Genomic DNA, 24940 nt, shown 5'->3' with positions numbered 1-24940 from the left:
GGATCCCCTCTTACTGGCACTCAGGGTCTCTTCACACAGACTCGCTGGGCCTCAGTGACCCTTTGTAGGTTGGGAGCTCTAATGGCAGGGACAAGGGGCACCAGAAAGTGGGCTTTTCACCACTTCCCAGCTCAAGCGTGATAGTGGTGGGAGAAGGAACCCAGGATCTGGGGCTAGACAAACAGGGGTCTCATTTCTGCTTTTGCCCTGGGCTGGCTGTGTGCTGATGGACACACACCACTTTTTTGAACTGTTTTTTCCTTTTTTCTCATTAAAGAATTATAGTGAGGCCGAAACCGGTTTGGCTCAGTGGATAGAGCGTCAGCCTGTGGACTGAAGGGTCCCGGGTTCGATTCCGGTCAAGGGCATGTACCTTGGTTGCGGGCACATCCCCAGTAGGGGGTGTGCAGGAGGCGGCTGATCGATGTTTCTCTCTCATCGATGTTTCTGACTCTCTATCCCTCTCCCTTCCTCTCTGTTAAAAATCAATAAAATATATTAAAAAAAAAAAAAGAATTATAGTGAGGATCAAGATTTCCAGGTCCTCCTTTGCTTTTCCAGTGACACTGCATGGTGGATGGGGATGTGGGTGTGGACATGGAGGATTTGGGCCACAACTAATAGATTTCAACCCCCAGGCAGGGTGGTGCTGGCCCTTCCCCTAACTGAGCATCCTGGGCACACTAGAGAAGCACATGGTGTTTCTTAGTTTATCCATCATGTTTGCCTTTATTCATCTTTCTCCATCTTGGTGTCCACTGCCCCACCTTTGCCCTGGCCACCCAGGGCCAAAGCCTTTTTCCCTGGGTCCAGTCCTCCCTCCCTTTCCACCGGAGCAAGGCCTGGGTGTGGGAAAGAAGGATCCCTGACCCCCAAGGAGGTTTCTCCTACTTCTCTAGAGTCAACCTCCTTCAGAAAGGCCATAGCTCCTGCCTCCCCCACCCCTGCCTCAACCTCTCCAGCCTTCACTGGAGAATGTGCAGACTGCTCTCTGGAATTTTGGAGAGAGGAAGTGGGAAGGTCCCCTTCCCACATCAGGACTAGAGTCAGAGGAGCCCCCAAGAAAGAGAGACTCTCTCTCTGGGGGTCCTGAGAGGCAGGGAAGCTTCAGGAGGAAGCCTGACGAAAGTGTGCAAGGGCTAGGAGTGAGGTCGGTGCTCTGCTCCTGGGCTGGAAGGCAGGGAATAAGGCTTTGGGGAGTAGTCCTCGGGAGGCACCCTGAGAATTCCAGGGTAGAAGCCTCTTTCTGGGTGCCAGCCAGTGCTCCTACGCCGGTGGCCAAGACATCTGGATTGCTGGGGAGCTCTACTCAGCCTCGGTGGGCAAGTTGGGCTGCCTCGCGTTCCAGCCGGCGACACAGTTCCAGGCGATTCCGCAGGCACGACCGCGCACCCAGGCGGCCCCAGCCAGTGGCATGGGTGGCAGGGCTGGCGTCCAGCGCCCGCAGCAGGCGAGGCAGGTCTCGCAGAAGGCGGTAGCGCGGCAGGGAGCGCAGTGGCGGGGGGATGTCGCCCTTGGCGCAGAGGCGACTGAAGTAAGCGAGCAGCAGAAGCGGGCGCGGGGCGGCGCGGAGCAGGGCGCGCAGGGGTGCGGTGCGGGTGTCCAGGCCGTAGGCAGGGCTGGAACCCGCGCTGCTCCACAGCAGCAGCACGGTGCCCCGCCCCTGCACCACCTGCGCCCGCGCCGCCCACAGCCACGGCAGCGGGCCCACACGCGCCACGCGTGTCCCCTCCCACAGGTCCACGATCACGTCGCGCCCGCCGCCCAACGTGGCCCGCAGCAGTTCAGCCAGCGCTCCCACCAGGCGCCGCTGCGCCTCTGAGTCCGCCACGTGCAGAAGCAGCACAGGGTGCGGTTGGCCGGGGCCTAGGGCAGGAGCAACAGATGAACAGTGTGGGGGTTAAGGGACAGCTCAGCTCTATCTTCCTTGGCCTCAGGGCTACATCATAGGGTGCACCCTCAGTTCCTTATCTGCGCTGAGGGTGGGTACCCAAGGCAACTCTAGTCAATAGGGTGCTTTGGGGGCTATTTAGATAAAAGCACCCTGGAAGGGGTGAGGGCCAGGGTGCCAGAATTGGCAGGTGCAGCATAGACTGGATTTCCGCTCCACTTGCCAGTAACCCAGAGACTTGATACACTGAACCACCTGTACAGAGGGACCTTTGCCCTGCCTTAACCAATCCTGCCCACTAGGGGGCCTAAGGTACACCCCCTTGGGTAGCAGACAGCTGGGTGCTCTTGGGGAAGGGAGCCTAGGCAGGGGACAGCTAGCCTAGGAGCTGCGCAGGTCTAAATCCCCAAATTATACCCAAGTGAGCTTACCTGACAATGGGCGCCGGAGGATGAGAACTAAAACAACTCCCAGTAGAATGGTGAGGGCCAGCAGTGCCAGGATCAATAGTCCCAGGTGTCTATTAGAGACTGAGTCAAGCAAGGTGAGGCCACGCTGGGCTCCTCAGTGCCCAACCTTTCTCTTCTCTCCCCCCCCCCCCGCCCCACCCCCACACCCCCGGCCAAAGAACTCACCATCTGGACACAAGAGGTGCTTCCAGGCAAACTGGACATCTGACCTCCACACCTGAGGGCACAGAGCCCCCCCCACCCTGTGAGCCAGGGTATAGTGCCTCCTCCAGGAGAAGTTAAATGAAGCGTGGAGATAGTGAAAGGGAGGCCCCCTGGATACGGAATTCATCCAGCACAGAACAGGTCAAGAGTGGCAAGCTCAAAGAGTAAACTCAAAGTTAACTGGCCAGGGTGTCCATGGGGACCTGGAGGGCACAGGCCCTGGTGGAAGTAATCAGACACCACTGAGCTCTAGCCTGTTGTCACCAGGCCTGAATGTGGACACAGAGAACTAGGTTTTCTGATTTTTTTTCCCCAAGAGAAGCCAGAAATCAGCTTTTTAAAATATGATGTCTCCCAATATTTAAATGGTGGTAACAAATTCCAGTCTCAAACACCATGTTGTCCGAACCAAACATTTTTGTGGACTGGATTTGCCCCCTCTGCCACCTGTGGAGTAGATGCTAGAGGAGTATGTGGAGAGGGAGGGCAGGATTCCTTACCAGAACACAGGCCCCTGGCCTCAGGAAGGGAATGATGAGCTCTAGTGTCACTGGACTTGAACCCTGAGTCTGTTGGAATAAAGAACAAAATGACTGCACGGAAACAAATCTGGCTCTGAGCCTTTGCCCATGCTGTTCCTCCCCCCACCCCCCCCACCTCCTCCTTCCAATCCTCCCAAGGCTAAGGCCAAGGGCCACCCCTGACAAAAAGCCTTCCCTGGCTTCATTCCTAGATCCCGCTGATCATTCCCAGATCAGAACTGCTGCACAGATACACATTAATCAGTCAATCAGGTACTCGTCAACAGACATACTGTGGGTGCCGCCTCTGTGCCAAGCCCTGAGGAAAGAAGGCAGGCACAGATGTTCTCTGTCCTCTAGCAGTTCACAAAACAGGGAGGCTAATAATATGCTGCCCTACTCCTGTCCGGCATACCTGAAGGGGTAGCTTATCCATTGAAAAAAAATGTAAGTTGTGGGGTCAGAAGACCACAGCTAACAAAATCAGGCTTAACTCTTGCCGTTGTGGTTCCTAGCTGTGTGGAACCACACATTTGGTTGGTACATGGATCCCTGAGCCTCAGTTTTTTCATTTGTCTGTGAAGGCTAATAATCCTTGGTTTTCTGGATTATTGAGCATCACATGGAAATATGCATGGGAACACTCTTTATAATACACAGTGCAGTGTGAATTCATTTAGTAGTAGTAGCTATTATTACACCTTGGACTCCTAGGGCAGAGACTCTGTTATATACTTTTCTTGTGTCTTCCAGGGCCTAAGACAGGGTAGGCACAGAATAGGCACTCAATATAAACATGCTGAATTGGACAGAATTGATTGCCATCTGTCTACAGGCAGGATGTGGCTCTGCCCTATGTTCTGGGTGCTGGGTAGGGAGCTGATCAGAATCTCCATACTTTGGGAATACCCTCCCCCGTGACTCCCCTACCCCACCCTGTCCTAGATCCCATTATCCAGTCAGCTGTGAGCAAGTGCTGATGCAGGGGCTCCCAAATCATGGCTGAACTTAGTGAAGGCGGTCTTTTCCCAGCTCACAGAAACAAATGAGTCCAGGGATTTAGTTCTCAGTGTTAGGTTTTCCCACATGACTTTGCCTTACAACTTAATCACGGCTTGGTCTTAAATCTTGAGCATTTGCTACCACCTGCCTGCTTGGGAACCCTCAGAGAATACAAAACAAATAGCTGCCAAGTGAGTATTTAAGAAAGAACTTGGAAGAGCTACTCATGCTTAGTCAGCTTGGGGCTGTGGTTTTGAAGATATATTTGATTATGGTTTTTATATCAGATACACAGAAGAAAGTCTACTAGTCAAATTGATCTTAGTTCACATAATATAGTCAAGTCTGTCAGTAGTTTATAGTCTTCCAGGGCCTCTGTCTCCCAAGATGGTGAGAGACTACTCCTGCCAGGTGCCTGGTGGAGGAAGGCAGGAGCACAGTGGTAGAGGACAGCGGAGTTCGAGAGGGCATCAGTATAACATGGGGCAGCAGTTTGAAGTGGGCCAGAGGATAGCTGGATGTGAGAAGGCCAGCCCTTTGCCTCTGTTTATCCCTGTAAATTCAGAAACTGAAAGGATTAGAAACTGCCCCATGGAAACTCCGCTGACTGGCAGAAGGAACCAGCTGAACAAAGCCTGTTCAGGTAAATAAATAACTAGATGTAAGTCAGGAATTTGCTTGCCTCCACCTGCTGTGCTCTGAGCAACAGGACCTGGTGGGGGCCAAGGCCTGGCAAGGCCATACCTGGCTGATGCTGTACACAGGGGGGAGCAGGCTGTCCTGCCCCATGTCTGGGTGGCTCCAGGCAGCACTGAAGGTGGCATGCATCCTTGTGGAGAAGTGAAGGATCAGCTGCTGGGCCTGGGTGCCCATGCTCACGTTCCAGGATGGGGCTGCCGGGGAGTGGGGGAAAGGGTGTCATGTGAGAAACACTGTTGGCAGGAGGTGATAGGAGGAGCTAGGCTAGTTAACAGAGAAGTCAAGACAGGGCTAGAGTTTGGCTTGGCCACATTTGGGTGAGGGTGAAATGGTGGAAGGGGTTCCACTTATTGGCTCACCAGTCTGATGGGGACATTCAATGTGGCTGCTGTTTCCACAAGAGAACTAAGAAATACAAGAATGGTGGGTCAGAAAGTGCCAGGCACCATCCATACCCCTACCCATCCCCTCTCACTCACGTTTGTACCTTGAAACAGAACTGGGGGTGCAAGTCCACCTTCTCCAAAATATACCACTGTGGTGGGAGAAGGGGGTTAGTCCGGGATCAGGGCCCTGGGTCCCAGCCCTGCCCATCCAGGTCCTGGGGAGGCCTGTCTCACCCCCTCTGACTCTCGAGCTGTGGCATTGGGGAGGTCTTCGCAGAGGGTGTTCCCGCCCTGCCTCTGGCAGAGGGAGGCTTCCAGCTTCACTGGGCAGCGGAGTGCTGGGGCCATGACCATCTGACTGTGCTGACTGTAGTCAGTAAAGTTCACTGACTTCCAAAAGTCCGAGCCATCTGGGCAGACAGCGGGGCAGAGAGTGAGGCCTGGGAGGCTTGAACCCTGCTTTGGCCTTGTTTGGCCACCCCCATCCCCAGGGTGTCAGGAGATGATGTTTGCAAAGGTGTTCAGCACAGTTCCTGCTCTGTCTAGGAGCTTCAAAGATGAGCACGCCTTTTCCAGCCCCTTGTTATTACCTTTTCTATTTACTCCTTCTTGCACCTCCATTCTGGCTAGCTCTTTGCTACTCCCCAAACTTGAAATCTTTTTATTTTTGCTAAGGTTCCTCTCAAAACCAGGAATACCTTCCCACCCTTCTCTCCTTTCTAAATCCCGCTCTGTTTTCTGAGCGCAGCTCAGGTGTCACTGCCTCTGAGAGACCTTCTCTTGCTGATGACAGCCTTCACTGGCTTCTCCCTTTCCTGAGTTCATGTCCCAAAGGCTAGTCCTTACGTGTAACCCTGCCCTGGACTGTAGGCTGCTTTGTGCTGTTCATTTGTTATGTTTGAGCATCCTGTCCCTTCCACTTGGAGACAACAAAGTGTGGGCAGCACCTTAGATGTCACCAACCACTTTCACTTATCATAGTGAAGTCAAGCCTCATAAATAGTTGGAAAGTAAGACAGGGCAAGTATAATTATTTTACAGATGAGGAAACTGAGTCTCAGGAAAGAATAAGTGGCAGAGCTGGGATGTGAGTGAGCCCAGCTCTAGGCACACAGGAGTTGGTCCATCCTCAACACACCAACTCCTGTGTGCCTAGTACAACCTCCCACAGTGCCTACTACACTCTGATTTATTGGCCGGCTAAGGAGTGGACATAGTACCCTTTTCTCCCACTGACTCCAGGGAAAATGCCCATGCCTTCTAGGGGCTTCCTCCAACACAGTTGGGAAGTGTGTGCGTGTATGCATGAAAGAGAAACAGAGAGAGGCTGTGCGTGACAAGAATGCATATGAGTAGCACTCACAGGCTTCAGGCCAGCTCCGGAAGGGACATTTTTTGCGCCTCACTGTATCCTCTTGCAGGTAGGATGCCTGGGGGGACAAGAAGAGGTCAGACCTAAGACTCATTTTGGCTTGCCCTTGCTCTTGCCCTACTGCAAGCTGCCTGACCTGGCAGGGCATTGAGGAAGGGGAGTAGTGCAGGGTGTAGGCAAGGGTAAGTGGTGCCTGACACTGGGGGAGGAACTCCGGAGTATGGGAGTGAGATCAGCTAATAAGGGGCTGAGTCCTCTTGCCCCTGGAGAAGAGAACCCATCCCCAGAAAGAGGCAGATTGTGATGTCCACATCTCTGTCTACTCCCCCACTCTCAGTGGTTCCCAAGGTGCCTAGTGCCCTGTATGGGTCTCTCCGTCTGGGATGCCCAATGGTTGTCCACCCTGGTAGATGCTCAGTGTTCCAAGTCTCTGCCTGCAGCCTCCCTTTAGTTTCCTCCTGGATGACAAGGCCCCTGCCTTGTCTGTCTAATCCAAAGAAGTCTTAATGTTAGGCACTTGAGAATTATGGAGAGGAGGACTGCCATGAAGGGGTAGTGGGGACAAGACTTTTGAGGCCATATGGAACCTTGCAATGGCCACGTGCCCCCACCGTGACTGATCAGCACACACAGTGAAGGGAGCTGCCTATTCCTCCTCAGTGGGCTGAATCCAGGTCTGGACCAAGAAAAGCTGGGTTTGAGTGGAGCTGAGGTTGGAATCACCCCCAAGAATCTCATGTTCAGCAGAATACTTCCATCTCTGATCCAGTGTGTGACTCACAGTCAAGCTGACACCTGTCTTCCTAAGCACCTCGTTAACACCCAGTCCTTTTAAAACCCGACTTACTGGAGATGTGTTTGACCAACTGCACTATCTGGGGACCTAGGAGTGGGGCCATGGACAACTCCCACCTTTTTCTTTACTCACCTCTATGCACAGACAGGGCAGAAGGAATTCATAAGGCAGGTCTACAGTGTGGCCCTTAGACACGATTTTCTGTTGACGAAGCAGTAAAGGGAGAGAAAGATGCCTGAGAAAGAGTACAGGCACCCTGGCCGAGGGTAAGAAGAAGCTGGGACCTTACTTTTTCTCTTATGTGAAACTTAATTTTTTTCATCGACAAATTTCCTCCCAAGGGGTCTCTGTTCTGTATTCTGACCATTTTCTCTAGGTGTCTCAATATAGGGCAGGGTAAAAGTAGGTTTACAGATATTTATATGGGAAATCTACACTACTAAAAGAGAAACATGCTAATTGACTGCCACTTAGCCACGCCCACCAGCCAATCAGGAGTGAGTATGCAAATCAACACAACAAAGATGGCGGCAGCCCCGCCCCCCAGCCGCTCTGGGCCTCTAGGCAGCATGCATGCAGGCATGGAGTGACCAGGCAGAGCGGGACGCCTGCTATGAGCACGAGGGCTGGGGACGGAGGGCGGGGGGCAGAGGGAGCTACAGGAGCGGTGCTCCGCCTGGAGCAAAGACTGAAGGCAGCAGGCAGAGGGAAGGCCTGGGTCCTGGGTGCCAGAGGAAAACCGGTGCCGGCAGCCAGGGGAAGGAAGGCCTATTGCACGAATCTCTTTGTGCAACGGGCCTCTAGTAATACAATAATTAGTAAATAATAATACAAGAATAAACTCTGTGTTTCACATATTCACTACTGTAAACCTACTTTTGCGCCACCCTGTATATGGAGTCAGGGGAGGGAGGAGACAGGGAAAGGGATATACATTTAATGAGCCCCGCTAGATGCCATGTAGGGTGTGAGGTGCTAAAGCAATAACTCAAGGAAATGCTAGCACTGCAGTGATCTTGGGAGGTGTAATCACTACTTTATAAATAAGGAGGGCTGAGGGTCTCAGTGGTGCAGCATCAGTCTCTGCAAATGGTGCCAACTGTACACAAGGGCCTCAGTGACAACTGGAGGTTGAGGTGTTGTGTCAAGATCTGGCTGGGGAAATGAGGGTCATCTCACTTTCTGAGGAAGGCTACAAAGGGAGGGAAATGGAAGGGAACCAGGACAGATGTGACCACTTCGTTATTTTCTCGGGGAAAACAACTGCTTGAAGGAACTGAAAAGGTTTCTTAATATAATCTGAATCTCACTGAGGCTCCTCTCATGGGGGTAAATACCATATTCATTTCTCTGCTAGTCATTCACAGTTGCACCAGGTCTCTGCATGCCCTTTCCTTTCCTCTCCTCCCATGTGACAAGGCCGCCTGCATTTTCTGTCTAGTCCAAAGAAATCTTAATGCTAGGCACTTCGGACTTGTGGGTTTTGGAGAATTTTCTCCCCTCCCTGGACCTCAGGCTCCCTGTATGTACAATGGGTAGGCTGTTTTTGCTCTAGCACTGTGTGATCTTGCTTTTTACAGGAAAATGACACTCCATACCTGGACATCAAAGGGACTGCTCAGCTCTTCACACTCTAGTGCCCACTGGTGACAAAGACGCACGCTGACCGCAGGGCCTGAGGGAATGCTTACTCGAATAGCCCGTGCCTCAGGCAGCAAGTCAAAGGAGAAGTCAGGCCCTGGGGAGAAGGGGGACTTGGTGGCCTTGTCTCATGGCTTTAGCGAAGGCACCACTACTTGACTATGCCTATCTCAAGTCACACCCCATGTCTACCTCTATGCCTTTGTGAGTCCTGTCTCGGGAGACCTTCCACTGCCCCTGGATCTGAAGGTTGGGTCCTTTTGAAGCGCAGCACATTTTGGGAGATGTCTGGGGAGGGGACGGAGATGTGATGGTCCTTCTCAGACAGGCAACAGCGACTCAGCAGCTTCCCCTGTAGGCAGAGAGCAAGGTTGGCCTTAAGCCAGGAATCAGGATCTCTGGCTTCTATTTCCCCCTCTGGAACCTGGGGTACTACAGGTAAGCTGCTCAACATTTAGGCCTCAGTTTCCCTAACTGTGTAATGGAAGAATAGTCTACTTCATCCCCATGCTTTCCATCTCTCACAGGGCTGGAGAACAAAATGAGAGGCCAGAAAGGAAAGGGGCACAGGGCAGGACTGGAACTGGCAGGGAGAGTACCTGAGCAGACGCTGGCATCTTGTGTCTCCTACAGAACTGGAACATGTAAGACTTTTTGGATTTCTGCACCAGGTGGTGAAACCAGCTCCGTTGAAGGTCTGCACAGGAAAGGGCACATTTAACATCTAGCCCTTTACTGCCCCTTCCCTACCTGGAGATGATGGCCCAGTGTTGGAGAGTAAGTCATTTTGGATCAGGGAGGGTAATGACATCAGCCTCTTTAGTCCTGAAAGTTATGCTACAATAAAAAATGGATTAATTTCTTGACCTGGTCAGGAATCTCAGTTGGTTAGAGCATTGTACCAATACACTAAGGTTGCGGGTTCAATCTCTGGTTAAGACACATACAGGAAGCAACCAATGAATACATAAATAAGTAGAACACAAATCAATGTTTCTCTCTCTTTCTCTCTCTCTTTCATTCTCTCTCTCTCCCTTCCTCTCTTTCTAAAATCAGTAAATAAAAATTTTTAAATGACTAATTTCTTAAGTAGAGAAAAAGAGAACATCTTAAAGATGTTCATTGTAGCCCGTCTGTCGTGGCTCAGCGGTTGAGCGTTTGACCTATGAACCAGGAGGTCATGGTTCGATTCCTGGTCAGGGCACATGCCTGGGTTGTAGGCAAAATTCCCAGTGTGGGGTGTGTAGGAGATAGCCAATCAATGATTTTCTCTCATCATTGATGTTTCTCTCTCTCTCTCCCTCTCCCTTCCTCTCTGAAATCAATAAACAAATATTTTTTAAAAAGATGTTCATTGTAGTATTATTTATAACAGTGAAAAATTACAAACTGCCCATTCTTTTTTTTTTTTTTATTGATTTTTTACAGAGAGGAAGGAAGAGGGATAGATAGTCAGAAACATCGATGAGAGAGAAACATCGATCAGTTGCCTCTTGCACACCTCCTACTGGGGATGTGCCCGCAACCAAGTCACATGCCCTTGACCGGAATCGAACCTGGGACCTTTCAGTCCGCAGGCTGACGCTCTATCCACTGAGCCAAACCGGTTTTGGCAAAACTGCCCATTCTTAAGCAGAGTATGGTCATTTAGTATATATCAGTCACTCAGCTAGGCAATAAAAATACAGAGTTAAATAAGAAGGATCTTACTTTACAAATAGAAGATATTAATAGTAAATTTCTAGAAATGACATTTTAATTCCAACAATTGGTGCCAGCTGAAAAAAGAAACATCCCAAAATGATACAAATGAACTCACTAATATCAGTCCCACTTGCCTCAGCCTCCCCGACCCCTAAATGCCCCCAATTCACATCTCCATTGAGAATGGCCCAAGGGTTATTTCTCATACCTGAAGGAGTTGACACCAGGTGCAGGCACAAACAGCAGGGGCAGTACCAGCGCCAAGCACCCCAGGTATGTGGCAGGATATGGCAAGGAATATGGGCAGATCTTTCTGCAAAAGGTGAAAAAATAAAATCAAGTGTTAGGGTCCAAGGACATCTCTCCTGCCTCAGACAAGAAGGACTTGAGGCTGAGCTCTGCCACTTACATCCTGGCTCTGGGACTTTGGGCAAGTTATGGGCTCCTCTAAGCCTTAACTTTACCATTCATAAAGGGAGGCTGTTATCAAGATCAAGTAAGATAATATGTGAGAAAATATGAACGTCATTTTATTACTGACAGTTAAGGGGTGTGTGTGCCTGGAGATTTACAGGTCTCTCATTTAATCCTTCCCACAGCTCAGGGGCAACAGTCTTCATTGTACAATCATTTCTACTGTTCTGATAGACCCCGCAGAAATTGAGGGTCGGACTGCACTTAAGTGTACTGACTGCAGCCACACGTGGAATATGTGGCAGAATGGTAATGCAAATCTGGACTGTCCTGATTCTATAAACCCTGTGCTTTTTCCTTGCTACTATGCTACTTCCCAGGCTGTGAACCAAAAAGTAGAATGCAAGCCTCACTGGGGATCTGGAACAAAAGGGGTGTGGGGACCCTGGCCGGTGTTGCTCAGTGGATAGAGTGTTGGCCTATGCACCAAAGGGTCTCGGGTTCAATTCCTGGTCAAGGGCACATACTTGGGTTGCAGGTTCAATCCCCAGCCCTGGTCAGAGCACCTGCAGGAGGCAACCAATCCATGTGTCTCTCTCACATAGATGTCTGTCTCTCTCTCTCCCCTCCCTTCCATTCTCTCTAAAAATCAATAGTGGGGGCGGGGGAAGGGTGTGGGGAAGAGGAGCAGGGCAGGGAATGAGACTTACCAGTGAAACTGTCATCCTGAAGGCACAGGGCCCAGTAAGGGGGCGGGGGGAGAGAAGGGGGAGAGAGAGAAAAAGGAGAGAAGTATAATTAGGAGGGATTCTCATAAGGAGCACTCTTCTTGGGGTCTTTGCCTCAAATCACCTAATTCTGAGGCCCAGAAGCTAACAGCCCATCCCCTGTGGCTTTTTTCTTCGCAGCTCCACCCTGCCCAGGCCCTCAGGCCACTAAGACCTTCCCACCCCTTTGAGATTGTGTAGAGGGCACACTGAGGCTGCCACCAGAGCACATGGACTTGGGGAGGTGGAAAAGGACAGACAGGAGAGTGGAGAGCTCTTCCAGCCTGTGCCAGGCAGATATCCCCACCCGGTAATGGCACCTTACCATGTGGGAGACCAGCAGACAGCAGGTAGTCCAGTGGGGCAGACAGGGACAGCCAATCCCAGCGGAGGCAGAGACGCCAATGAGCATCAGGTGGAGAGGCAGGAGCAGGGCTGCCAGTCTGGGGTGCCCCATGGACTTCCGTTGGGTCAGGGCACCCAGAACATGGCTGCACGGCCTGAAGGTGGGCAGCAGGGCTTTGCAGTACAGCAACAGGGAGCACAATGCCGATAGGAACCCTCGCCTCAGCCTGCCCTTGCCCCGCCCAGCCCCAAAGCTCCTCCTTGATCCTAACGAGCAGGCCAGGCCACATTCCTTCTCCTCCAAGCAGAGGGACTGAGGGATGCTTGCCCCCCAGAAAACCCTACTGTCTCCAACTGGAGGGCATTTCTCCTGCTCTGGCAGAGAAATAGCAGGAAAGAGGCCAGCCAGCACAGGGTTAGGGAAATGGTTGGCTGCACCCATTTTTTAACCCCTCCTACTCTGCAACACCCTCTACACGCCTGTTAACTAGCTCTTGACTTTAATCTTCTCTAGACATATGCTTCATCCCCTCACTTAGAGAATTAACAGAGCTATTAAACACTACTCTGCATTGGATGCCAGAGAGAGAGGTGACTGGCACACCATTTGGAGTTGGGCAGAACAAGAAGAAAGCACTAAAGGCTGCACATAAGCCTCACATGACCCCATATGCAACCTGGTTCCCCACCTGGCTGACTCTCAGGACTACAGCTCAGTTTTCTCTAGTCAGTTCCAGCTTTTCTGGACAGAGGGTTCCATGCCAAAGGGGCCTTTGGCTTCAAGGATCCACTATTCAGAAGAGTCTGCTCAGGAAGCCACAGAGCTTACAGCAGAGCCCTGGAGCTAAGGGAGCAGGCCCCACACACTGACCTGGTTTCTTGTGGTTTCTGATGATGCTGACGAGGCTCCAGTCTTTGTTGGGACCCTCCCCATCATCCCACAGCTTCCTCCCGCTCATGGAGCATTTGAGCTGCTTCAGCCCTCACCTTGGTGACGCACACAGTGGAAAGTTTGGGGCACACCTACTGGGTTAAGGCATCTTGAAATTGTTACTGTCACTCTGCACCATAGCTTTCTTTAGGCCAATTCTAGTTTCTAAGTCCTCAGGTCCACTTTCTGAAGATCCCATCCTACCCATTATCCTAAAAAATACCCTCTAGCTTTGGAGTTCCTTAGAAGATAAAGACCCTTTCTTATTCTTCATGCTTCTCCAGTGCCTAGGGTGGATGCCATGAAATAGGTGCTCTTTCATTGAATAAATGTAAATTATGATAGCAGTTTATCCGTTTCACTAAGTACTTTCATATTTGATCCTCGTAACTACATTGTAAGTCAGGTGGGAATTGTTTTCATTTCAAAAAGATAAATAAGCCAAAAGGAACGTAATTTGGTCAAAGTCCAGGTCTCTAACTTATGGAGCTCCACTTCTGCCAGCCTCTCACAGGTCAATTCCCTTCCGGTCCTCCTCCCACTGCCTCATCTCCCTCTGCTTCTGGGAGCCCCAAAAGGCCTGACACAGTTCTGTCTTTTGACCTTGGAGCCCATCACTGCAGACAAATGAGTGAGATGTGAAGGAAGAAAAGTGTGGTCTGGCCATTCTAAGGGTTAGGGAGTCTTCTGCCTAAATTGTTATCTAACTCATAGTGGTTCAGATCTACATAGATCATGCATTAAAAAAATTTTTTTTTAATGTTTTACACTATAGATTTTATTATTGTTATTATGGGAGCAGAGGGACAGGAACATACATACACTCCACACAGTCCATGCCACCATGGCCAGCTTGCAAGAGTAGCTGCAGCTGCTTTCTTGTAGAGTGTACTGTAGAACAAGGGGTGAGTCCCACTCCACCAAATTCCCAGACAAGCCAAAACTGTTCAGGGCTCATCTGCGGAAGGGAGTTCATTAAGTTGAATATTAGCAAGTTACACCAAGGATTCTGCTCCCAAAAATGCAAAATCAGAACACTGCAGCCCACAAGAAGTTTATTGAGTCTTCAAGGCACTATACAATGTAGACTCCTCTCCCAGAGAAGGGTCTTTCAGACACAGGGAACCATACACCAGAGGAGTTGCTCACTTGTCATTTTCATAGGCAGCTCGATTCTTCCTCTTGGATTTCTCGAATTCCTGGGTCCCCCATGTGTGGACAAGATAAAATGCTACAAATGGCCGTATGACGCCAAGGATGGATGCCTGAATCCTTGCTGCACAGCACGTTGGGGATGCCCTTGCTGAAGTAGTGCGGAAAGGCGCACCACTTGAAAGGCAACAAGCTATAAGTGATCACATGCCTCATCATGTCAGCTTCCCAAACTGGTAGTAGTGGAGGAGCCTAAGGTCACCTCACCCTTCAGTCCTGGTGTCCACTGGCCTCCATCTGCCACTTCCGGCAGCAATCGTGCATCTTTCAATGAAATGAGAAACTTGGTTCTGTTCTTTAATACTAGTACTTCTCTTTTTAAAAAATTTTTTATTGATTTTAGAGAGGGAGAGGGAGAAACGATTAATCATTGATCGGCTGCCTCTTGCACATCCCCCACTGGGGATCAAGCCAGCAACCCAGGCATATGCCTTTGACCAGAACCGAACCTGAGACCCTTCAGTCCACAGGCCTAGACTCTATCCACTGGGCCAAGCCAGCTAGGGCTATACTTCTCTTTTCTTGACCCCTTTCAGGGGTGGGGAACTTTTTTCTGCCAAGGGCCATTTGGGAACTTTAAGAAAACTGGGAGCCCAAACCGGTTTGGCTCAGTGGATAGAGTGTCAGCCTGCGGACTGAAGGGTCCCAGGTTCGATTCCGGTCGGGGGCGTGTACCTTGGTTGCAGGCACATCCCCAGTTGGGGGTGTGCAGGAGGCAGCTGATCGATGTTTCTCTCTCATCAATGTTTCTAACTCTCTATCCCTTTCCCTTCCTCTCTGTAAAAAAATCAATAAAATATATTTTTTAAAAAAAGAACAAACTGGGAAAACATGAAACCAATATGGGGATTCATAAGAGGTTCTGCTAAGATATTGTGTGGTGAGAGTATTGAGATAATACAGGACTGCTGCATTGAGACCACACTTTGGAAAATCTCCGAGATTAAGAATTTTGGTTGTTCAAAAATGAATGGCACATAGTAGGGACTTATGATGATGATCTAGAGCTGTGCTCTTGGTATACTCTCTTGCATATAGGGATGCAGGAAGAGGAATGAATATGAGGTAGAAGGCAGAGTTAAGTTTGATATGATAATGAGGACATCCAGAGGAAGAGATTTTGTAGTCAGAAAGTACTCCCAGTACCTAATAGTGGCTGAGTACATAACTAATGTTTATAGAACAGAAGAATGACTATAACTCTGGAGAGGAAAGAGATCTGGAGTTAGGATCTGAGCATCATCCATCCAGAGACATAAAATCAAATGGGTAAGAGTAAAGGGATCCTAGCCAGTGTGGCTCAGTTGGTTGGACTGTTGTACCGTACACCAAAAGGTTATGGATTCAATTCCCAGTCAGGGCACATACCTAAGTTGTGGGTTCAGTCCCAGGATGGGGCGCATAAGAGAGCCAACCAATCTATGTTTCTCTTTTTCTTTAAAAATCAATAAACATATCCTTGGGTAAAGAGTAAGAAATTATCTGTATCTCCATATATTTATATATCTAATCTATATAAAGGGACACACATCTTCCATGTAGTATTTACTGTCACTTTTAAGCATGAAAGAGCCTTTAGTTCACATATTTCGTTTGTTGTTGTTTTTTAATATTTTTTTTATTGATTTCAGAGAGGAAGGGAGAGGAAGACAGAAACATCAATGATGAGAAACACTGATCGGCTGCTCCCTGCACAACCCCTACTGGGGATGTACCCGCAACCAAGGTACATGCCCTTGACCAGAATCGAACCTGGGACCCTTCAGTCCATAGTCCGATGCTCTATCCGCTGAGCCAAACCATCTAGGGCTACATATCTCTTTTTCACTTGTATTTTTAACTTATCTGCTCCATACCATTAAATATTGTTCACTCGTTGTTTCACATTTGTATCATGTTTCACCTAGGTTGCACATTCCCTATATGCAGGGATATTTTTAAATTATTGTGGACACCATAATACAGTAGAGTAGTCCCCCTTTACCTACGTTTCACTTTCTGTGGTTTCAATTATCTACAGTTAACCACAGTCCAAAAATATTAAATGGAAAATTCCAGAAATACATAATTCAGAAGTTGAAACAGTGTTCTGACTAGCATGATGAAATCTCACCCTGAGACCATATTCACATAACTTTTATTACAGTATATTGATATAATTATTCTAGTTTATTACTGTTGCTAATATCTTATTGTGCCTAATTTATAAATTAAACTTTACCATAGATATGTATGTAGAGGAAAAACACAGTATATATAGGATTTGGCACTAAGGCTTCAGGCATCCACTGGGGATCTAGAACATATCCCCCACAGATAAGGGAGACTACTGTATCAGACACGTAACTGACACTCTAACACTGAATAATAAACATGAATATACAACCAAAAGAAGACTGCATAATCCAAGCTGGATAAGTGAGAATGAACCATCTGATAGGTGGAGAGATTAAATGTATGGCCCATGATAGTTCCTGCTGATCAGCTACAGGGTGGCAACTTTTTCCTTCTCTATGGCCACTCTCAGGTTTCTCAAAGAGTTCCCATCTATCTCCTAGTGTCTAAAGCCTCTCAAGCAATGCACCATTCACAGTTATATCCCAAGCACAAGGCACAGGGTAGACAGGGCAGTTATAACTTTATTGAGGTTCTTTGTAATTAAAATGCTTCAGGTTAGAGACCACAGCCTGCGGGAAAGCAGCCTAATGTTTCCTCCCAATCACCCATAAATGGAAGTAGAATTTGGTTGATCCTCATCTCCAGTTTCAGTGGCTAAGTGGTAATGGATGGAAATGGAGAGAATGACTAAGAGGCAAGGATGAGGCTCAATCTTAAAAGAGAAAAATCCTGAAGGGCTTCAACTTAAACTAGCTGAAGTTTGTTTTACAGCTGTTCTTCACTCAGTTCCAGCCAACCAGGAATAAGTTAAATATCATTTTGCCACCTCAGCTAATGACAATAGTAGCAGCTTTCCAGAATTTGGACCTAGTTTGCACCAGTTGCCAACATCACAGCTGCCAAAATTACCAACAGAGATTTTAGAACAGCTCCTCTACCCTCTCACTCTTCTCAATGGGAGGGGGGCTAGGCTTCACCCCAGAGATCAGTCCATCCGGCAGGCTTCATTTACGCTTCTTCTCCTGTGTGCTGGTGAACCAAGAGTCTAGGAGCTTCTTGCTGTAGTGTAACTGCCAGGCATGCACTTGAACTGCCAGCACCAACACCAGGTACATAACGGAGACAGCAGAAAAACCAAAGAGGAAGCGGTAGGCCTTGCCATGGCGATAGAGCTGCTGTGCAGCAGGAAACATCTCCATGCTGCCATAAATGAGGGGAGCGATGGAAAAGAGCCCCATGCTGATCATGGAGAGCACCAGGTAGCTAATGTTGTTGCGGGGGAAGGAGAGGAGACCCAAGAGAGAGGGCACAATGCTCAGCAAATATGGATACTCCCACTGATAGGGCATGGCCACCTGATCATGTGACAAGAGCCTCAGGTGTCCCACGCTCATCTTGGCAACCAGCAGCAGCCATATGACCAGATGGACGTAGATCAGCTTCTTGATTTCATACTTGAGGGTCACACTGTGGGGCAGAGCAGAGGGAGAAGTTCCTTTCATTCAAAATTTTCTGACCAACTGTATGCCAGGCAAGTATATTGGACAATAGCATATGAATGTGAATAAGATCTAGTTCCGGCCTAGAGGCTGGGCACAAGGAACAGAAGAAAAATTATTAGCAAACAAACTGGAAGAGCTCTAGTAAATATATGTTGCAAGATACATGGGATCCCAAAAAGCAGTAATCAATTCTGCTTGGGAGGGGACATCTGAGAAGGCCATTTAGAGGGTGATATTTGAGCTCGGCTCTGAGGGATGAAAGGAGATGGGCGTTCCTAATTGCATGCAGGCCGAAAAACACAAGGCATTTGTGTTCCAAGAAAGCCAGTGGTTGGGTATGGCAGGAATACATCCTAGGTAAGGAGGGGAGTAGCAGGATATGAAATTGCAATGTCTATGAATAGTTGGTTTAAAGGCAGAAGAGTAACTCAGAGTTGTGTTTAGAAAGATGACTCTCACTGCACCCTCGGAGTATAGCACAGAGGAAGGAGGTATGGGCAGTGAGGAAACCAGCTCAGGCTGCTCATACTTCCCCTGCTAGAGTAGACTGTTTCATCTAAAGGAAGTACATTATTTCTTATTCTTCTAACTCTCTCATGTCCTAAATGTATCTTCTTCCCATCCTGGAGGACAGTCTCTGCTCTCCTAGGGCTTGAAAATACTTGCTTGGGCTGTGAGGTGCCCTTAGGCAGGGGTCTTAAGGATAAGAATGGAGTGAGGGTCCAACGAGCTTGTCATTATTTAAAACTCTGGAGAGGAAAATGCAAAAGCATTCTGGAAGCGTTAAATGGATTTAAGGGGGGGGGAATCTTTTAAAGTTTTTTATTTTAAAAATATTCATTATAGAAAGTGTGAAAAGGTAGGAAAGTCAGTTATCTCTCGACTTCAAGATTGATGAAGACAGGAACCAGGTTTTTTTGTTTGTTTTGTTAATAGGTTTTTTTTATTGAAGGTGTAATATGCATACAAAGACCAGGTCTGCTTTTGCTCACTAAATCTTCAGTGCCTCGCATAAAATGCCTACTGGGTAGAAGATCAATAAATGTTTGCTGACGGGGTAATGAAGAAATACCCCTTATGTGGGGTATTTATAAAATTCATTTTAGGCAGGGAAAGGCTGGCCTTTACGGTCTACATTCCCCAAATACAACAGCTACCATGTATTGGGCAGACTCGATTTTGTGCTAGAACTTATGCTACATCCTTTACACGAATTATTAGCTCACTAATTCTTCACCCATCCCTTAATGGTCGATTCCTTTTTTCCTCTTGCAAGTGAGGAAACTGAGGCTCAATTAGAAATTAGGTTCCCAAGATCACACAGCGGGGCCAGCATCACCACAACTGGAGCCCAGGGGGGTCTGCACCCTCTCAAGGCACAGGGTGGACCAAGGGATGGACCCATGGGAGCAACTGGGCTTTCCAGGATTGGGGACTGGCCCTGGGCCGTCTCGGGAGGAGGGGACTTGGCAGGTGAGTGTGGACAGGCTGGGGAGGAAGAGCCTGAGGCCGGGGGGCGTCGCTTCCCAGGCCTGGCAGGCTCCGGCCAGGAGAAGGCCTGTGTGCTCCTCGCCTCGCTTCATACCTCATCTGGTAGTGCATGGCGACGCGCTCTCGGTGCTGAAAGTCGCTGCCGTCAGTGCCGGCAGCTCGCGGGCCTGCCCGAGACGCCATTGGCCTGGCCCTGCCCTGAACCCCGGCGTCGTTCACGCAGATACCCTTACTCCTGCAGACCCTCTTCACGCTGTCTCAGCTCCGGAACCCCAGCAGTCACACGGGTTCTGTGAAAACAACTTCCGGCCCCTCTGTCTCAGGAGGACCGACTCTGTGGTCATTCTCCTCCCGCACACGCGCATGCGCACGCGGTCTCTCCCGGCCCCGCCCCGGCCGCCTCTCCAGCAGGGAGAGCAAGAAATTAACCTAGCCCCCTCCTCCCCGCCGCAGACATCATTTTGCCTTCTGCCAGGAGCAGAGCACTCTTGACCACTTTGACTTTCTTAAACTCTAGGCCGCTGTCCCCACTTCATAGATGGAGAAATTTTTTTAGCACTTTCACTTTTTAAAACTCTAATATGAGTTTAAGAGGCCGCTGCCCGCCCCCCCCTCACAGATGGGGAAACTGATGCTTGGAAGGGTTCTGTGACTTTCCAAGCACACATCACACAGTCACGAAATATCTATCCATGGATTACATAATCAATCGTTGCAAAGAGAAAACAGTAACTTTGGAGAAAACTTGTGCGAATCCCTTTAACCAAGTAATCAAAATTAATTTGACCACTAATGACAAACCACCACTTGTACCTCCTGATACACAGCATCAGTTCTGTGATATTCCTGCCGGAGATACTTAACCTGGATCTAATCATGAGGAGATGACAGATAAATTCAAATTGAGGGACATTCTACAAGATAACTGGACTGTACTTTTCAAAAAGGTCCTGGCCATGAAAGAAAAATATATTATGTAGAGGAAGAAAGTTAAATGATGGTTGCCAGGGGCAGGGGGAAGAGGGAATGGGGAGTTGTTTAAAGGATAAAGAAATGAAAAGGAAGCCCGGCAGGTGTGGCTCAGTGGTTGAGTGTGGTCAGGAGATCAGATTTGGATCCCAGGTCAGGGCACGTGCCCTGGTTTCGGGCTGGATCCCCAGTAGGGGACATGCAGAAGGCAGATGCAGAAGGCAGCTGATCAATGATTCTCTCTCATCATTGATGTTTCTATCTACCCTGTCCCCTGTGAAATCAACAAAAATATGTGTTTTTTTAAATATCAACAAAAACATTTTTTGAAAAAGAAATGGAAAGGCAGACAAAAAAAGTTCTGGAGATGAATGTGGTGATGGTTGCACAGTAACGTGAAAGTACTTAATTTCACTAACTGTACACTTAAAATGGTTAATTTTATGTCACATACATTTTATCCCAACAAAAAAATAAATGCATAAAATAAGAAAAATTTAGTTATCTGAAATTAAGCATCTTTTTATATGTTTAAGGGTCATTTGTATTTCATTTCCCTGAACTGTGTTCATATTCTTTGCCCATTTTTCCACTATGCTGTTGATCTTCTTAATTTATATATAGATAGAAGAGGGAGGAGGGAGGAGAGAGAGAGGAGAGAGAGAGAGAGAGAGAGAGAGAGAGAGAGAGAGAGAGAGAGAGAGAGAGACTGGCTTCTTGTTTATAATATTAGTTGCAATATATTTTTCCTAGTCATTGTGTGTCTTTGACTTTACTCCTGATATTACAAGTTTAACATGCTGAATATTTTGAATGTAGTTGAATGTATAATTTTTTTAATTTATTGAATTTTATTTTTTAGAGAGAGAGGAAGGGACAGGGCTAATGAGAGAAACATTGATGTGAAAGTGAAACATCCATTGGCTGCTTCCTGCTTACCCCCCACCGAGGATCAAGCTGCAACCCGGGCATGTGTCCTGACTGGGAATCAAACCAGCAACCTTTCATGCACAGGACCGCACTCAACCAATTGAGCTGCACTGGCCAGGGCCAATGTATAATTTTTTTTTTCTTTTGCTTCTCAATTGTGAGTCATAGCTAGACCTTCTCAACTCCAAGGTGTCTCAAAAATAGTGTAAAAGTTCAATAAATGCTGTTGAATAAATAAATTCCAACTGAGTTGAAATCATCCTCTTCTAAGCACTGTGAAGAATCTTCAGGTTCATGGAGCCATTCTCCCATTTCTTCACTCCACCTCTATCCACCCACCTGCCACCCCTCCTCTCTGGCAGATATTCTCTGTCTTTGACTAGTGGTTATCTTTGTTTTTATTGTGTACACAGTCCACGATGCACCCGTGTTCGTCAGGGCCAGACTGCTTCTGAGTCATCCATTCACCTATCACGGGACACCAAACACACGTTCAATAAATGTTTGAGGTGTGACTGTCCAAGGGAGGGCCTGCAACTCTTTCCCCAGGTCTTTCTCCCCGAAGTATTTGTTTATAGTTTTCTTTTTTAAACTGTTTTATTATTATTATTATTTTATTTTTATTTTTTGTTAATCCTCACCCAAGGATATTTTTCCATTGATTTTTAGAGAGAGTGAAAGGGAGAGGGAGAGACACAGAGAGAGAAACATCGATGTGTTGGGGATTGAGCCCGCAACCGAGGTGCCCTGGACGTGTTCTTGACTGGAATTGAACCCAGAACCCCTTCAGTCTACAGGCCGATGTTCTATCCACTGAGCCAAACCGGCTGTTTATACTTTTCTTCTGGCTCTTGGTCTGCCTTAAAGTTCAGTGATTTGTGTTCCTGTCTCTTCATCCTGCTCATTCCCTTCTCAAATCCTTTTGATGTTTCCTTTGCCTGGGGAGAGTGGGTAATGTCTCCCCACAGGACTTCAAAATCTGGCTTACAGGCCCAGGCAGAATATGTAGACTGAATATTTGTGCCTCCCCCAATCCCAGTCATTATGCTGAAGCCTAATCCCCAATGTGATGGAATTTGGAGGTGGGATTTCTGGGAGGTGAGATTAATGTCCTTATAAGAGAGACTCCCTCTCTCCTCCACCATGGGGAAGACACAAAGAGAGGGCTATGAACCAGGAAGCCAGTCCTCACCAGACCCTAAATCTACCAGGGTCTTCATTTTGGACTTGGCAGGCTCCAGAATTGTGAGAAATAAATTTCTCTTGTTCATAAGCCACTAGTATATGGTATTCATTTACTGCAGCCCAAATGGACTAAGACACTCCAGGGCTTGAAAAGACTGGTTTCTCACCAGTCAGGATTTAGCAGAAAGCTCCCGTCCCCTCAGACGTTCCTAACCCCAAGGCTAATCTTGCTCTCCAGCCATTTGTTATCATATCACCTGGTTTTGTTTTCTTCCCAGGACATCATTATCTGAAATTATTTTATTTGCATATTTATTCGTGGTCAGAGTTCTCCCCCCCTCCTCCAATAATGTCAGCTCATTGAAGTGTGGGACAAGGCCGCCTTGTTTCCTGGTATATTCTCAGCCTCTAGGAAGGCTGGCACATAGTAAGTGACTAATAAATAGTTGTTGAATGTTGAATGAATGAATTATGGTTGCCTGGGAGCTCCTTCAGGGAAGGATTGGGTCTAAATAATAAATAATAATAATAAATAATAGTTATAATAGCTTTTTATTGAGCCTGACAAATGCACTAAGCTCTACAGCAAGTGAATCTCATGATTATCTCATTTAATTTTAGGACAACCCAATGGCGTAGGAGTTACTAGTATTTTTAATTCCCATTTGTCAGATCAAACTGAAGCTTAGAGGAGTTTCATCACACAGCTAAAGCTAGACTGCTGATTTTCAAAGTGTTGTACCTAAGGAGCCACAGCTTCAGCATTGCCTAGAAATCTGTTAGAAATACACTTTCTTAGGCCCCACCCCAGACATACTGAGTCAGAAACTCTGGGGTGGAGCCAGCAATCAATTTTAACAAACCCTCCAGGTGATTATGATGCACTTGTGTGAAAAACCTTGTGCTGAAAGGAAGATGAGCTTGGATTCTTATTTATTTATTTATTTATTTATTTATTTATTTGTTTGTTTGTTAATCCTCACCTGAGGATATTTTTTCCATTGTTTTTCAGAGACAGTGGAAGGGAGGGAGGGAGAGGTGGAGAGAGAGAGAAACACATCACTTGGTTGCCTCCCACATGTGCCCTGGGGCAGGGATCGAACCTGCAACCCAGGTTTGTGCCTTGGACTGGGTGGGAATCGAATCTGAGACCCTTCAGTATGTGGGGCTGAGCTCTAACCACTGAGAAAACCGGCCAAGACTGGGACTTTTTTTCCCTTTTTAAAAAATATGTTTTTATTGATTTTAGAGAGAGGGAAAGGGATATACTAGTAGAGATAGAAAGATCAATGAGAGAGACATCAATTTGCCGCCTCCCACATACTCCATACTAGGGATTGAGCCTGCAACCCAGGCATGTGCATGACTGGGAATCGAACCAGGCACCCCCTCTTCATGGGTCAACGTTCAACCACTGAGCCACACTGAGCTGGACTCTTTTTTAAAAAAACTGCATTATTAGATATAATTTATATACTATACAATTCTCCCATTTAAGCATACAAGTCAATGGTTTTTAGTATACTTATAGGGTTGTGCAACCATCACCAAAATAAATTATGATTACATTAATGGATTATAACATTTTTGTCTCCTCTGAAAGAAACCCCAAATCCATTCCCCAGCCCCAGCCCTAAGCAACCACTAATATAGTTTCTTTTTAAAAAAAAATATATTTTATTGATATTTTACAGAGAGGAAGGGAGAGGGATAGAGAGCTAGAAACATCGATGAGAGAGAAACATCAATCAGCTGCCTCCTGCACACCTCCCACTGGGGATGTGCCCGCAACCAAGGTACATGCCCTTGACTGGAATCGAACCCGGGACCCCTCAGTCCGCAGGCTGACGCTCTATCCACTGAGCCAAACCGGTTTCGGCCTAATATAGTTTCTACCTTTATAGTTTTGCCTGTTCTGGATATTTCATACAAGTGGAATCATAAAAATATATATGTGATTTGCTGTGAATGGCTTCTTTCACTCTGCATATATTTTTTTAAAGTTCATCCATGTAATAGCATCTATCCTTTTTATTAACAAATAATATTCTATTTATGGATATATCACATTTTTTACTCATTCATCAACTGATGAACACTTGGGTTGTTTCAAATTTTTGGCTATTGTGAATAATGCTATGAACACTCATGTATAAGTTTTTGTGTGGATATATGTTTTTATGTCTCTTGGATACTATATATATGTACATCTATCTATCTATCTATCTATCTATCTATCTATCTATCTATCTATTCTATCTATCTTTCTATCCATCTATCTATCTAGAAGTAGAATTGCTGGGTCATAGATCTTACCCTCTAAACTAGTGGTTGGCAAGCTGCGGCTCACGAGCCACATGCGGCTCGCGAGCCGCGGTTTGCCGCTCTGT

At 47.5% G+C, this 24940-nt stretch overlaps 2 protein-coding genes across 2 annotated transcripts; both read right to left on the bottom strand.

Annotated features, from left to right (window-relative positions):
* Positions 1 to 713: 713 nt before the first annotated feature.
* On the bottom strand, positions 714 to 12324 carry IL17RE (interleukin 17 receptor E; the record flags this gene model as incomplete). The annotated part of the gene is made up of 16 exons (XM_080675519.1): positions 714 to 1866; positions 2323 to 2421; positions 2527 to 2578; positions 3066 to 3134; positions 4833 to 4981; positions 5147 to 5192; positions 5275 to 5322; positions 5408 to 5583; positions 6537 to 6603; positions 7474 to 7542; positions 8940 to 9079; positions 9175 to 9334; positions 9582 to 9679; positions 10895 to 10999; positions 11811 to 11826; positions 12193 to 12324. 16 exons carry the CDS (start codon positions 12322 to 12324, stop codon positions 1310 to 1312), a joined length of 1983 nt encoding a protein of 660 aa, XP_080531645.1. The 3' UTR covers positions 714 to 1309.
* A 4652-nt stretch (positions 12325 to 16976) lies between these two features.
* Positions 16977 to 19766, bottom strand: JAGN1 (jagunal homolog 1). The gene is made up of 2 exons (XM_080675877.1): positions 19561 to 19766; positions 16977 to 17940 (listed from the first exon to the last, which is right to left on the bottom strand). Exons 1-2 carry the CDS (start codon positions 19647 to 19649, stop codon positions 17478 to 17480), a joined length of 552 nt encoding a protein of 183 aa, XP_080532003.1. The 5' UTR covers positions 19650 to 19766; the 3' UTR covers positions 16977 to 17477.
* Between the last annotated feature and the right edge of the window lie 5174 nt (positions 19767 to 24940).

Source organism: Plecotus auritus, assembly GCF_963455305.1.
Source record: "Plecotus auritus genome assembly, chromosome: 6".
Classification (NCBI taxonomy): Eukaryota; Metazoa; Chordata; class Mammalia; order Chiroptera; family Vespertilionidae; genus Plecotus; species Plecotus auritus.
Note: the sequence above shows the minus strand (reverse complement) of the source record. Positions and strands in the feature narration are given on the sequence as shown.